General features: G+C 41.6%; 1 protein-coding gene across 1 annotated transcript in view; it reads left to right on the top strand.

Annotated features, from left to right (window-relative positions):
* Positions 1 to 2,056: 2,056 nt before the first annotated feature.
* si:ch211-285f17.1 (sickle tail protein homolog) overlaps positions 2,057 to 16,534 on the top strand; it is a 642,180-nt gene continuing 627,702 nt past the window's right edge. Inside the window, exon 1 of the mRNA XM_051928956.1 lies at positions 2,057 to 2,356. Coding sequence (XP_051784916.1) covers positions 2,083 to 2,356 — 274 coding nt within the window. The 5' untranslated portion in view covers positions 2,057 to 2,082. The remainder of the gene's footprint in view (positions 2,357 to 16,534) is intronic.

Raw genomic sequence — 16,534 nt, 5'->3', positions numbered from 1 at the left:
TGAGGGGCCTGGTCCTCCTAAAATCCACCACCAGCTCCTTGGTTTTGCTGGTGTTCAGGTGTAAGTGGTTTGAGTCGCACCATTTAACAAAGTCCTTGATTAGGTTCCTATACTCCTCCTCCAGCCCATTCCTGATGCAGCCCACGATAGCAGTGTCGTTAGCGAACTTTTGCACGTGGCAGGACTCCGAGTTGTATTGGAAGTCCGATGTATATAGGCTGAACAGGACCAGAGAAAGTACAGTCCCCTGCAGCGCTTCTGTGTTGCTGACCACATACTGAGGCCTGTCTGTAAGATAGTCCACGATCCATGCCACCAGGTATGAAATCATATAAGCACCATGACCATGGGAAAAGCGCTATATAAATAAAATGTATTATTATTATTATAATATCCCATCATATCTAAATAAACTTGTGAGGATCTGTGGGATGAACTGCTCAAATCCAGGTGTGCAAAGCTTGTAGAGACTTACCCAAAGAAGACTCAAAGCTGGAATTGCTGCCAAAGGGGCTTCTACAAAATGCTGAATTAAGAGTCTGAATACTTCTATGAATGAGAGATTTCAGTTTTTGAATTTTTTTTAAATTCAAACTTTTCTGAAGACATGTTTTCGCTTGGTCATTATGGTTTATTCAGTGTAGATTGATGGTCAAAAATGGCAAATTCACCCAATTACAATTAAATTCACAACACAAAGTGTGCAGAAAGCGAAGAGGTCTGAACACTTTTTGAATCCACTGCGGTTCGGCGTGCAAATGACCCCAGTTTTTCAAAAGCCACATGCTGATCTTTCCAAATGATTCTTTATGACACATTCGTTCTTAAAATTCCAGCATACCCCAGCACAGTGATGTAGTATTTCTTTCAATTGTGACATCATTCTACCTGACAGGTAGAGATATTGAAAAGTTAAAATAAAATAAAAATAAGCTGTTGTATTTTTTTTCTTTTAAGACTCCAAATTGTAAACCCCGCCCTTGGCTCAGAGCTTGGAGGCGGGGCTTATCCTGGTAGAAGAGGAGTCACATGACAGGAACAAATCCTGGACGGAATGACCGTCGGGTGCTTGTATTTTACGTGCGCATCCGTCTTCCGGCAATTTGGAGACCTAAATGCGCAGGGGTGACTTAAGAAAACTACAAAGCGGATAACATCGACCAAGGCTGGAAACAAACCCCGGGCAGGGCGCCAGCCCACCGCAGATGGCGCACCCCCAATTGCATAACAGATTGATCGACCCTAATTCAGTTAGTAGAAAATAATATGACCCAAGATATTCGTTGTTATTTCGATTTGCTATTTGTTTTTAACGAACTTTGTTTATTACATATTTTTCAGTGTAATTTGTAGTACTTATGGTGCAGTCGTTCGTATATTCGTTCATAATTATGAATTTTAATTAGAATTCTGCAGCAGTGGGAGGACATCGATTTATTCGAGCAGCAAAGGGCGCAGAGTAGAGTCCATCCCGGACGGGACGCAGGGAAAAAATCGAGGGCGCGCACACAAACACCAAGGCTCGTTCACACCGAGTCAGTCAAAAGACCCCGAGACGTTAACACGCGTGTGCTGTGGCCGAGTGTCCGTCAGGTGCACCTTTCTTATCTGAAGTGACAATCTTCGTAAAGCATTCGTACAGTCTGTCACTCAGGGGACAATACAGTAGAGTGCGCTTCAATAGACTCCCATATCTGATTTTTTTTTTAATGTGAGTGCATTAGCGGCAATTCGAAATAATGAAATCCCTTAGTCAGTTTCTGCAGCGGGGAAATCGCATCTGATAATAGATCTATAGATATCGATTCAATGGAAGCGGCTCGCCTGCGCATTTTACACAAGTCTCAAGTAATTTGCCGAGACGAGGTCCTAAAATCTGTTGCGCTGTCCCGCTGTGACAGGCTAGCAGTTTATAAAAATGCTGACGTAATGTCCGCAGTCATGTGAAGGTTGATTTTATTTTATTGTACAGGAGCCCGAGACGTAATGACGCTATCGCTCTAGCAGCCTCCCAGAAGCAGCCTGTGTCGGCAGGTGAACTGAGGAGAGGACCGGTTCTCCTGTCGCTGCTGCAGTCCTGGCATGAAAAGAAACTGCAACACGGACGGAAATAGCAGAGAGACGGGAAAAGTGATCGGAGCTTCAGAGAGAGGGAGAGAGAGAGAGAAACCGCAGATCCAGCGCAGCCACCAGGCAACCGGAGTAGGTGCGACAACGGAGCGGAGCCGACCGAGTGCCGGTGATCGAGACGCGGCGTTAAGTCAATCTCCTCGGCACATCAACATGTCTGGGAACCGGGTGCAATTCGCAGAACTTCCAGCTCCGAGCGAACGGAAGGGGGGTCTCAGGTTAACTAGTAAGAACTTTACATTTCTTATTACTTTGGTTTGGTGGGTGGAGGGCACGCCTGTGGGCGAGGGGGTCCGAAAGGAGTACTCAGAAGCTTGGTGACCTTGCACCGCACGGCGGGCAGCTGGAAGTGTTTTTGTGCAAAGTTTCAGGTGACCGTGAGTGAAGTGTCCTGTGTGACAAAAGTTTGTTATCGTGGTTACGTGTGCTCCTGTGTACTGGTATTATTATTATTATTGTGCCTTTAAAAAGAGTGCCATCAGACATTTACAGATAACCGCTTTGCATTCAAGTCCAGCTGTAAAGTGGCCATATACTTCTAATTATCGTTAAACACGAACTTCAGTTTTCCGATTCCGCTCAGGGATGAACGAGGGTTTCAAACCGAACTGGCGTTCCAGCAGTGTAGCCAAGTGCTCGTCAGAGAAACCAACGAAAGCTGCCTGGTGTCCTTTCCGCCACATTTGCCAGTCGGGCACCGATGTCCTTGCCGCCCCCCGAAAAACAAATGGGACAAAATGTATCTATAAAGGTGCTGTTTAAAAATACAAAGGGTAAGGGGGGGGGGGCGGGGTAAAGATTTTTATCTGCCCCCAAAACAATTTTTTTTATACATTTGTGTATTACTAACAGGGTTGGCAAGGTGGCACAAACACCTTTGTGGAATTTGCATGTTCTCCCCTTGCATGCAAGGATTTCCTTTGGGTGCTTCAGTTTCCTCCTACAGTCCAGAGACATGCAGGTTTAGGTGTACTGGCAAAACTAAATTGGCCTTAGTGTGTGGTTGGGGTGTGTGTGTGTGTGTGTGTGTGTGTGTGTGTGTGTGTGTGTTCACCCTGCGATGGACTGCAGGCGCCCTGTCCAGGCAATTGTTCAGGGTATTCTTAATGTATGGGCACTGGCCAGAGGCCTCAGGAGCATAGGGGCCACCATGTTTCTGATGCCATTGTATGTTTCTGTTTTGCTATCCAAACAGGGGTCCCAAGCACACGACTTTGCCCGGGGTGCCTATGATGCTGTTAAGACGGCCCTGTTCCCTGTTGTTGTCAATTTCCCCTTGGGATTAATAAAGTATCTATCTATCTAAAGTGGTGTGAAAAACTATTTGCCCCCTTCCTGATTTCTTATTCTTTTGCATGTTTGTCACACAAAATGTTTCTGATCGTCAAACACATTTAACCATTAGTCAAATATAACACAAGTAAACACAAAATGCAGTTTGTAAATGGTGGTTTTTATTATTTAGGGAGAAAAAAAAAATCCAAACCTACACGGCCCTGCGTGAAAAAGTAATTGCCCCCTTGTTAAAAAATAACCTAACTGTGGTGTATCACACCTGAGTTCAATTTCCGTAGCCACCCCCAGGCCTGATTACTGCCACACCTGTTTCAATCAAGAAATCACTTAAATAGGAGCTGCCTGACACAGAGAAGTAGACCAAAAGCACCTCAAAAGCTAGACATCATGCCAAGATCCAAAGAAATTCAGGAACAAATGAGAACAGAAGTAATTGAGATCTATCAGTCTGTTAAAGGTTATAAAGCCATTTCTAAAGCTTTGGGACTCCAGCAAACCACAGTGAGAGCCATTATCCACAAATGGCAAAAACATGGAACAGTGGTGAACCTTCCCAGGAGTGGCCGGCCGACCAAAATTACCCCAAGAGTGCAGAGACGACTCATCTGAGAGGTCACAAAAGACCCCAGGACAACGTCTAAAGAACTGCAGGTCTCACTTGCCTCAATTAAGGTCAGTGTTCACGACTCCACCATAAGAAAGAGACTGGGCAAAAACGGCCTGCATGGCAGATTTCCAAGACGCAAACCACTGTTAAGCAAAAAGAACATTAGGGCTCGTCTCAATTTTGCTAAGAAACATCTCAATGATTGCCAAGACTTTTGGGAAAATACCTTGTGGACTGATGAGACAAAAGTTGAACTTTTAGGAAGGCAAATGTCCCGTTACATCTGGCGTAAAAGGAACACAGCATTTCAGAAAAAGAACATCATACCAACAGTAAAATATGGTGGTGGTAGTGTGATGGTCTGGGGTTGTTTTGCTGCTTCAGGACCTGGAAGGCTTGCTGTGATAGATGGAACCATGAATTCTACTGTCTACCAAAAAATCCTGAAGGAGAGTGTCCGGCCATCTGTTCGTCAACTCAAGCTGAAGCGATCTTGGGTGCTGCAACAGGACAATGACCCAAAACACACCAGCAAATCCACCTCTGAATGGCTGAAGAAAAACAAAATGAAGACTTTGGAGTGGCCTAGTCAAAGTCCTGACCTGAATCCAACTGAGATGCTATGGCATGACCTTAAAAAGGCGGTTCATGCTAGAAAACCCTCAAATAAAGCTGAATTACAACAATTTTGCAAAGATGAGTGGGCCAAAATTCCTCCAGAGCGCTGTAAAAGACTCATTGCAAGTTATCGCAAACGCTTGATTGCAGTTATTGCTGCTAAGGGTGGCCCAACCAGTTATTAGGTTCAGGGGGCAATTACTTTTTCACACAGGGCCATGTAGGTTTGGATTTTTTTTTCTCCCTAAATAATAAAAACCACCATTTACAAACTGCATTTTGTGTTTACTTGTGTTATATTTGACTAATGGTTAAATGTGTTTGATGATCAGAAACATTTTGTGTGACAAACATGCAAAAGAATAAGAAATCAGGAAGGGGGCAAATAGTTTTTCACACCACTCTATCTATCTATCTATCTATCTATCTATCTATCTATCTATCTATCTATCTATCTATCTATAGTGCCTATCTATCTATCTAATAGTGCCTTTCATATCTATCTATCTTTTTATCTATCTATCATATAGTGCCTTTATCTATCTATTATATAGTGCCTTTCATATCTATCTATCTATCTATCTATCTATCTATCTATCTATCTATCTATCTATCTATCTATCTATCTATCTATCTATCTATCTATCTATCTATCTAATAGTGCCTTTCATATCTATCTATCTTTTTATCTATCCATCATATAGTGCCTTTATCTATCTATTATATAGTGCCTTTCATATCTATCTATCTATCTATCTATCTATCTATCTATCTATCTATCTATCTATCTATCTATCTATCTATCTATCTAATAGTGCCTTTCATATCTATCTATCTTTTTATCTATCTATCATATAGTGCCTTTATCTATCTATCTATTATATAGTGCCTTTCATATCTATCTATCTATCTATCTATCTATCTATCTATCTATCTATCTATCTATCTATCTATCTATCTATCTATCTAATAGTGCCTTTCATATCTATCTATCTTTTTATCTATCTATCATATAGTGCCTCTATCTATCTATCTATCTATCTATCTATCTATCTATCTATCTATCTATCTATCTATCTATCTATCTATCTATCTATCATATAGTGCCTATCTATCTATCTAATAGTGCCTTTCATATCTATCTATCTTTTTATCTATCTATCATATAGTGCCTCTCTCTCTCTATCTATCTATCTATCTATCTATCTATCTATCTATCTATCTATCTATCTATCTATCTATCTATCTATCTATCTAATAGTGCCTTTCATATCTATCTATCTTTTTATCTATCTATCATATAGTGCCTTTATCTATCTATTATATAGTGCCTTTCATATCTATCTATCTATCTATCTATCTATCTATCTATCTATCTATCTATCTATCTATCTATCTATCTATCTATCTATCTAATAGTGCCTTTCATATCTATCTATCTATCTATCTATCTATCTATCTATCTATCTATCTATCTATCTATCTATCTATCATATAGTGCCTATCTATCTATCTAATAGTGCCTTTCATATCTATCTATCTTTTTATCTATCTATCATATAGTGCCTTTATCTATCTATTATATAGTGCCTTTCATATCTATCTATCTATCTATCTATCTATCTATCTATCTATCTATCTATCTATCTATCTATCTATCTATCTATCTAATAGTGCCTTTCATATCTATCTATCTTTTTATCTATCTATCATATAGTGCCTCTATCTATCTATCTATCTATCTATCTATCTATCTATCTATCTATCTATCTATCTATCTATCTATCTATCTATCTATCTATCTATCTATCTATCTATCTATCTATCTAATAGTGCCTTTCATATCTATCTATCTTTTTATCTATCTATCATATAGTGCCTTTATCTATCTATTATATAGTGCCTTTCATATCTATCTATCTATCTATCTATCTATCTATCTATCTATCTATCTATCTATCTATCTATCTATCTATCTATCTAATAGTGCCTTTCATATCTATCTATCTTTTTATCTATCTATCATATACTGCCTTTATCTATCTATCTATTATATAGTGCCTTTCATATCTATCTATCTATCTATCTATCTATCTATCTATCTATCTATCTATCTATCTATCTATCTATCTATCTATCTATCTATCTATCTATCTATCTATCTATCTATCTATCTATCTGTTCCTGCCTTGTGGGCTATGCTAGCTGGGATAGGCCCCTGTCAAGCACCCCCCCACTCTATCTCTCCCTCCTAAACGACCGACCCTACACAAGAATAAGTGGGCAATCTTAACGTATGGGCACAGTGGGCACTGGCCTGATGCCCCAGGAGCATAGAAGCCACCATGTTTCTGATGCCATTGTATGTTTCTGTTTTGCTATCCAAACAGGGGTCCCAAGCACATGACTTTGCCCGGGGGCCTATGATGCTGTTAAGACGGCCCTGTTCCTGCTTTCCGTGATATTCTAGCTGGGATATGCCCCAGTCAAGCACCCACCATCACTTTAACACCCAAATCCCAACCCCGCCCCCACTAGACCTCAATCCCCAATGCACCCCCCCCCCCTCGCTCCCTCCCTCCTCAACGACCGACCCTACAGAAGAATAAGTTTGCCATCTTAATGTATGGGCACAATGGGCACTGGCCTGATGCCCCAGGAGCATAGGGGCCCCCCATGTTTCTGATGCCTATGTATGTTTTTGTTTTGCTATCCAAACAGGGGTCCCAAGCACACAACTTTGCCCGGGGGGCCTATGATGCTGTTAAGATGGTCCTGTTCCTGCCTTGTGCGCTATGCTAGCTAGGATAGGCCCCAGTCAAGCACCCCCCCCCAGTCTCTCCCTCCCTCCTAAATGACTGACCCTACACAAGAATAAGTGGGCCATCTTAATGTATGGGCACAGTGGGCACTGGCCTGATGCCCCAGGAGCATAGGGGCCCCCCATGTTTCTGATGTCTATTTATATTTCTGTTTTGCTATCCAAACAGGGGTCCCAAGCACACGACTTTGCCCGGGGGCCTATGATGCTGTTAGGATGGCCCTGTTCCTGCCTTGTGCACTATGCTAGCTGGGATACGCCCCAGTCAAGCACTAGAGACCCCCAATCCCTAATGCACCCTCCCCTCCTAAATGACTGACCCTACACAAGAATACGTGGGCCATCTTAATGTATGGGCACAGTGGGCACTGGGCAGATGACCCCAGGAGCATAGGGGCCCCCCATGTTTCTGATGTCTATTTATATTTCTGTTTTGCTATCCAAACAGGGGTCCCAAGCACACGACTTTGCCCGGGGGGCCTATGATGCTGTTAAGATGGTCCTGTTCCTGCCTTGTGGGCTATGCTAGCTGGGATAGGCCTCAGTCAAGCACTGCTCCCCCCACTAGACCCCCGATCCCCAATGCACACTCCCCTCCTAAACGACCAACCCTACACAAGAATAAGCGGGCTTGGAAATGACTGACTGTGTCACTCACATAAAAAGAACTGATCAACAGTGTCAGACTAGAGGAATCCAACTAGCCCCCCAAAATGTCAGCCATCCACCCACCCATACCATTGCCTATATCGTTACTTAGATTTTGGGGGGTTTATCACACCATGACCCCCTCCAGAATTTCAGGCTCCCCTCCCCCTTTCCCATTTTGGTCTGGAGCCAGGTGCCCCCAAACACACTCCCAACACCCACCAACCCACCATTGACGAATCTGATAAGTGAGCAGATACTCCCTCGTGCACATTCATGAAACCCTTCTCTGAAAAGAACAACAATGAGTTTTGCTCCATTTTTTAATTATGAATAACATTCATATACTGACCTCAGTACATAATATGACCTCCTCGACTCTGGAGAAGCATCTGGATGCAATTTGGCACAATTTGGAACAGTCTTGGAGGGTTTTGGGGGGGGTCTCTGTGCCAGACTTGAAGTCGTTGCTAACAAACAGACCACAACTCTTCAATTGGGCTCTGATCAGGAGAAGCTTCCAGGCCCACTCCAGTATGTTCGTTGGATTCTCATGGAAAAAACGTCTTCACTTGTTTCGTTGTGTGACACGGCGCCAGATCTTGTTGGGAAACAACTGCATCGTGTGAAACATCCACAAAAAAAGACATTTTGGGGTTGTTTTGGCTATTATGGCATTGATTGCTTGGACTTCTTCGAGGGTGTGATGCACTCACCACAATGCACTGAACTTCTCCACAGAAAAGTTGTTCCAGAACTGAAAAGGTTTCCAGATGGACCCCGGGGTTTCTCAACAAAATCTGGTCCCGTGTCACACAGCAAAACATTTTTTGATGAGAATCAAATGAACGTACTGGAGTGGGCCTGGAAGCCTCTCCTGATCAGAGCCCAACTGAAGAGTTGTGGTCTGTTTGTTAGCAACGACTTCGTGGAGCGGACCACACGACCGTGGAGATGAAGATTCGGGCCCTAATTCAAGTCTGGCACAGAGACCCCCCCCACCAAAACCCTCCAAGACTGTTCCAAATTGTGCCAAATCGCATCCAGATGCTTCTCCAGAGTTAAGGAGGTCATATCATGTACTGATGTGAGTATAAAACCATTACTAATAATAACAAAAAAAATGAGCAAATCGGATTGCTGTTGTTTTCTGAGTGCACTTCAGTTAATTGGGCGGCACGGTGGCACAGTGGGTAGCGCTGCTGCCTCGCAGTTGGGTGATCTGGGGACCTGGGTTCGCTTCCGTGGTCCTCCCTGCGTGGAGTTTGCATGTTCTCCCCGTGTCTGCGTGGGTTTCCTCCGGGTGCTCCGGTTTCCTCCCGCAGTCCAAAGACATGCAGGTTAGGTGGATTGGCGATTCTAAATTGGCCCTAGTGTGTGCTTGGTGTGTGGGTGTGTTTGTGTGTGTCTTGCGGTGGGTTGGCACCCTGCCCGGGATTGGTTCCTGCCTTGTGCCCTTTGTTGGCTGGGATTGGCTCCAGCAGACCCCTGTGACCCTGTGTTCGGATTCAGCGGGTTGGAAAATGGATGGATGGCTGGACTTCAGTTAATTTGCACGAGGGTGTCAGTGTAGGGTTGTTGCATACATTAGCAGAAGTGGTTTCTGTATTAATGTTCCCCATTTAAAGGACTACTCCACCCAAAAATTATGTACATTTTTTTACATGCTATTCATACCCCATGTAGTTTGGTGGTGTCCGATTAAAAAGTTTTAATGTCCTATTTTTATGCATAACAATGACACGAAAAAGTAGTTTCTGATAGAATAGAAGGCACTGATGACCAATGCTGTGTAAATCCAAAAGGTGTGAAAACATCTGTTTTGGGGGCAAAAAGCAAAAAAAAAAAAAGTCCAATGTTACTGGTGTCGCATAATCCACGTGTCAATCATCCAGCTGTACTAGCAGAACATGCATTTCTTTTTTTTTTTTGCTCAAATATTGTTCGATAGATATTTTTGGAAAAATCGCCACACGTCATTAACGCAAGTCACATGAGATTGAGCTTTTGAACTGAAGATCCGCCCTGAGCCATTCATTGGTCCAAACTTCTGATCTTAAACATTAATGCTGATTTTCACTTTGCTGATTTTGATTCTTTCAAACTACCTGTTTAAGTGAATCGATTTGTTTGATTTATTTACACTCTGGCATGATTGGGAAGTCCAGGGTTACAGTCCCCTCTGACTGCAATGCAAATATGCAATAATTCATTCATTATTTTGATATAAAGTATATGTTTGTGTGTATGTATATAAATAATTATTTATTAATTTATGTATATTATGGGTAAAACCAGATATTAGATAAACTTAGTGTTACCTGGGAAAAATTGGCATTAGCCAAAGAGGTTACCCGGGAAAAGTTGGCATTAGCCAAAGAGGTTACCCAGGTAAAATTAGAAACTCATAAGTTATTCCAGCTTTGCACAAGTCTGTTGGATAATGGGAGTTTTACCCGGGTAATGCTAGGTTTATCCAATTTTCAGACTTTACCTGTAGCATATTTAAGTCTGTCTGTCTGTCACCGCCATCTTAAATAGGGAAACACAAACAATGAAGAAACTTTACATCTATCTATCTATCTATCTATCTATCTATCTATCTATCTATCTATCTATCTATCTATCTATCTATCTATCTATCTATCTATCTATCTATCTATCTATCTATCTATCTATCTATCTATCTATCTATCACCGCCATCTTAAATAGGGAAACACAATGAAGAAACATTACACATGTCTGTCTGTCTGTCACCGCCATCTTAAATAGGGAAACACAATGAAGAAACGTTACACCTATCTATCTGTCACCACCATCTTAAATAGGTGTAATGTTTCTTCATTGTGTTTCCCTATCTATCTGTCTGTCTGTCACCGCCATCTTAAATAGGGAAACACAATGAAGAAACATTACACATGTCTGTCTGTCTGTCACCGCCATCTTAAATAGGGAAACACAATGAAGAAACATTACACGTCTGTCTGTCTGTCACCGCCATCTTAAATAGGTGTAATGTTTCTTCATTGTGTTTCCCTATCTATTTGTCTGTCTGTCACCACCATCTTAAATAGGGAAACACAATGAAGAAACATTACACATGACTGTCTGTCTGTCACCGCCATCTTAAATAGGGAAACACAATGAAGAAACATTACACATGTCTGTCTGTCTGTCTGTCACCACCATCTTAAATAGGGAAACACAATGAAGAAACATTACACATGTCTGTCTGTCTGTCACCGCCATCTTAAATAGGGAAACACAATGAAGAAATGTTACACCTATCTATCTGTCACCACCATCTTAAATAGGTGTAATGTTTCTTCATTGTGTTTCCCTATCTATCTGTCTGTCTGTCACCGCCATCTTAAATAGGGAAACACAATGAAGAAACATTACACATGTCTGTCTGTCTGTCACCGCCATCTTAAATAGGGAAACACAATGAAGAAACATTACACATGTCTGTCTGTCTGTCACCGCCATCTTAAATAGGGAAACACAATGAAGAAACGTTACACATGTCTGTCTGTCCGTCTATCTTATGCATGCTATACAGTACCTGTCAAATAATACAGAAAGATTACATAACATGTTTTTTCACCCAAATTGGGGCTCATCAGGCATACATACCTTTGCTTCCTTTTGTGGGTAATGAACCTCAGACGTCAGTGCCTGAGCAGAGCCTTGGCGGCTGGTTCACTTACTTGACAGAGTGAAGATCATATTATTTGACAGGTACTGTATCACATATTTATGATCTGCTTCTCACAACTGAGAGGACGTGGTAGATATTTGCCAACTGGCCGACCAACCATAAGCATTACCTTGGTAGGTAACCACCTAAACAATCAGATTGAGATCAGACCTATGGATGTAATCTTCTGATCTTCACTCTGTCAAGTAAGCGAGACAGTCACTGTGGCACAATGTTGTAGCAGTTAAGGCGTGGAGCCACCTCTCGAACCCTCAGGTACCACTCTTCAGACCAGGTGAAAGTATAATAACTATTATTTATTTGATTATACTGTGCACAAAGCACTACACACACCACACTACTCATATACTCAATAAACTATTCTCTATAAACCAATCCTCCTCGCCCAGACACGTCGCCACCCTACCTCCCAGCTCAGCTCAGTGTTCTGGGCTTCCCATAGTCCTTTTATAGCTCCTGACCCGGAAGTGGTTCCAAGCACAACCCACAAGTCCATTTCCTTCCGGGTCAGGGTAAACAGTCCTCTTCTTCATCCCGGGAGCACGTCGTTTCTTCCGGACACGTGATGCTGACGCACTCCCGGGTTATAGGGCATACAAGAGCCCACTAGCCCCCCTACAGCGACTCCTGGCGGCCCCCAAGGTATCCAGCAGGGCTGTGTCACAACACTATAAAGTCCATGAGGCCCTGCTGGAACTCGGGGCACGAATATGCTGTCCGGAGGGCTCCTCCTAGTGGCCTGGGGGTGAGGGCCGGACTAAGAAGCCGGCAATCCTCCACAATGTCTAGGCTCTGCCTCAGGTGCTGATGTCCAAGGTTTGATTATTACGTGAGTAACACATCATAACTCAGGGGCCCCACCCATAGAATCTTTAACATGAAATTCACACACAAAGCATAAGAGCTCATTTTAAGATGAATAATTTGAATAAAATGCTTCATTACAGAATCACAAGTGAATGAGAATTTCCCAACTCCTAATGATTCGCTGATGAATTAAATGAAAGAGAATCATTGGTCCGTTTTTCGGGTCTTGACTTATTCATCAATCAGATGCGTCAACACAAAGGATTCAGGCGGTTCTTGCTCATGAGCTTTAAACATTTACCAGGGAAATGAATGATGCTGACAACATGATGTGAGATGGGTAGTCTGCAGCCAGCAATAAATATGACGTAGGTCACGGAACGCCTGCGACGTCAGTCATGAAACATCGTCACTAACTCTAACCTTCACCACAATGTAACCGGGCATTCGATGGGCGTTTTGTTACTGATGTTATGGGCATTGCGTGATGTTGGGATATCACATGACTGTCCTCATAGATATTGCGGACTGCAATTACATGCAGTTGCGTTACGGCGGAAGGACACACGTGCTTTACCATCCTCGTTGAGCTCCACTGAATTGATTTGTTCGTGCTCACAAATCGATTCATGTGATTTACTGAAGTCTCGTTCAAAAAGGCCAAATTGTTCGTGAATCACCCATCGTTACTTCTGTCCATTTAGAGCACATTCTGTTTTAGGTCACGAGAGCGTTTTCCAGGGATGGTTTATTTAATAATATTTTTGTAAAAATGCATGTGTTTTGGGCGGCACGGTGGCACAGTGGGTAGTGCTGCTGCCTCGCAGTTGGGAGACCTGGGGACCTGGGTTCGCTTCCCGGGTCCTCCCTGCGTGGAGTTTGCATGTTCTCCCCGTGTCTGTGTGGGTTTCCTCCCACAGTCCAAAGACATGCAGGTTAGGTGGATTGGTGATTCTAAATTGGCCCTAGTGTGTGCTTGGTGTGTGGGTGTGTTTGTGTGTGTCCTGTGGTGGGTTGGCACCCTGCCCAGGATTGGTTCCCGCCTTGTGCCCAGTGTTGGCTGGGATTGGCTCCAGCAGACCCCCGTGACCCTGTGTTCAGATTCAGCGGGTTGAAAAATGGATGGATGGATGTGTTTTGCCTGCTGTGAGTATACAACTGGATAACCCAACGTCAATTATGTGACAATAATAATGTCAATTATTAGGCAATTATCATGCCTAATCTTAAAAAGCAACCCTGGGCTTAGATTATGACTGTCCCATCCCTATTCATACCCCTAACCCTAAAAAAATCTAAAACTTCTTGTCCAGGATTAATAGTTAACTCCCCTTCTTTGTCCCTGATTTTAATTATTTATTTAATTGTTTATTAATTTTTTTTTATTTATTAGGGGTTGGTTGTGGGTTTTCATCCATTGTTTTACAGCAGAAATATAGCTCTTTTAACAGTAATCTTAAAAATAATTTAAAATAAATTTTAGAACATTTTTTTAAAAATTTCAATAGGGGGCGCTATTTGCACCCCAAATATATTTTAAGTTATTTATTGCTAAAATTATATATTTTTCAATACGAACTGAATGAGCATGGTTTTAACTGTATAGATGGATTACCTATATTATATATATTACCTATATTATAATAAAATTTTATAATTTTAAGGTGTAAATTTAAGATGGATAGGTTTTAGGATCTTTTAAAATTAATTTTAATGTTTGAATCCGTGTACCTGAGCTTTCAGAGATCTCCTCTAACCTATCCTAATCCCAACCCTTGGCTTTGTCTTAACTGTTGCTTCTTTTGGCCACATGGGGGCGCCACTTAAACTTGAGGCAGCAGGGTTAATATTTCAGTTGATTTTGTTCGTTTGACAATTGCCTGTGTATTGATTGCACAAACCTCCTTGAATAAAGGTGTCTTATAAATTATAATAATAATAATAATAATAATAATAATGCATGTAATTGCTGTTGTCATCTTTAGTGTGTATATTTGTAATAGATGGGCAGGTTTTGTTTTGTAACATTTTAATCTGCTTAGCAGTAATACTGAATTGCATTGCTTGTCTTGTTGCATATTGCTTTTATTAATGCCCTTTGCAAATTTTAATAATATTATATAATCCATTTAGTTGCTTTCACTGCTGTTGATGTAAGTGGCTTTTCCAGTGATGTTATTGTGACTTTTATTATCAGATTTTTTATTGTTATTAGTGCCAGTGGTGGGATATGCGTCTGCTGTAAATACTGCAGTGCTTTTGTAGACATCCTGACTGGTTATTTTATGAATTCTTCTTTTGTTTTTAATGCGAGCAGCCGGTTGACTGTTTCCAGTTTTATTACTCCAGATTTTATTGCGGGTGCTGACAGTATCACTAATAGTAGGAGTTTAAGATATGCCATGTTACTTAAGAATATTATAGGCTTTGCATTTGAGAGGCCATTCACTTTATTATGTTCATTTGGTTACCTGATATCCTGCCAGGTCTAAACACCCATCAGGGTCTCTTGTTCAGCTATTTGTGTCCTTGTTTTTTTGTGGGTGGAGCCTCAGGAGGGCGGGGCCACCCTGACATCATCACTCCTGAGCCCTCCTCCTGGGCTGTTTAAGTCAGCTGAGAAGGCTCAGGGGTAGAAAATCATTGCATTTGTGGTCGAGTGCTTATAAGTTTTGGATTCTTTGGTTTTTGATCTTTTTTGCTTTTGAATTATGTTTTGGGGGGGGGGGGGGGGGGGGGGGGGGGTTGTTCCATTAGGATTGCCTTTCTGGAGACTCTGATTCTGCTTTCTGAGCATTTTGCATGTATTGTTCTATTTTGTTAAATCCATGATTATTTATAAAAGTTTTTTTGTTTGCTCTTTGGTAAACAAGCTAGGGGTTTATGGTCATCCTCCTCCTTGTGGGGCTTGGTTTTTAAAATGTGTCTTTATATTTTAAACTATGAAGCCAGTTTTTCCCCACTCTGGGCCTCGCCAGGTTGAAACTTTGCAGGAATGTTTCTGAAGCAAGCTGGTGGGGAGTGAGTCTGTTCTGGGCCAACCAGTGAAGATCCTCGTCTGCTTTATAGTTTGTTTTTGAGGCCTTACATCATTTTTGTTGTGTTTGTGATCCTTGTACGTTTTGTTGTGTTGTGTATGGTGGAGATGTCAGTGCTGTCTTCTCACTTCCTTGACCAATTTATCACATCCGCCATTGCCAGACCACAACAATTACATCTGAGGCCTCTTCAGTCTTTGTATGAATAAATGTGACTGGTCACTTATTTGGAGATCACATTCACAAACTTTGTGTTCGTTTGCATTATGAATAAGATAACGTTTTTCATGTTTTTGTGTGTTAAATAATTATATATCATTATTCAAAATGATTTTTTTTCTAAAATTTTTATGCTCCAAATGAACATTGTGGTCATTTTTGTTTTTTTTTTTACTTTAATGGGTATTGATTCTCTGTAGCAACAATGAATTTAATTAATGGTAAGTTTTGAGTCTCGCGAGTCACCATTTTATTTTTGGATAAGGCCATCACAAGGTCTCATTACCAGTGAAGAGCGAATCCCAATGAATTTGACTGGCCTCAAGTTCATCAAAATCGCGGAAATGTTTGGGAACTTCGACAAACTCGGCGAAATGTGTGAAAGTCAATAGGGTGGGAGCAACAGAGCGAGCTTTGAGGGGATTGTAAAAGTGCAACAAGTCTTTGACGTCAGGGAACTGTCCTCGAAATATCCTGGAATGATTAATGGGGCCAGAGCAGAGTATTATATAGTATCTATCTATCTAATATAGTGCCTTTCATATCTATCTATCTATCTATCTATCTATCTATCTATCTATCTATCTATCTATCTATCTATCTATCTATCTATCTATCTATCTATCTA

The sequence above is a fragment of the Erpetoichthys calabaricus genome, chromosome 6 (assembly GCF_900747795.2).
Source record: "Erpetoichthys calabaricus chromosome 6, fErpCal1.3, whole genome shotgun sequence".
NCBI classification, from domain to species: domain Eukaryota; kingdom Metazoa; phylum Chordata; class Cladistia; order Polypteriformes; family Polypteridae; genus Erpetoichthys; species Erpetoichthys calabaricus.
This window is presented reverse-complemented; position numbering and strand designations above follow the sequence as displayed.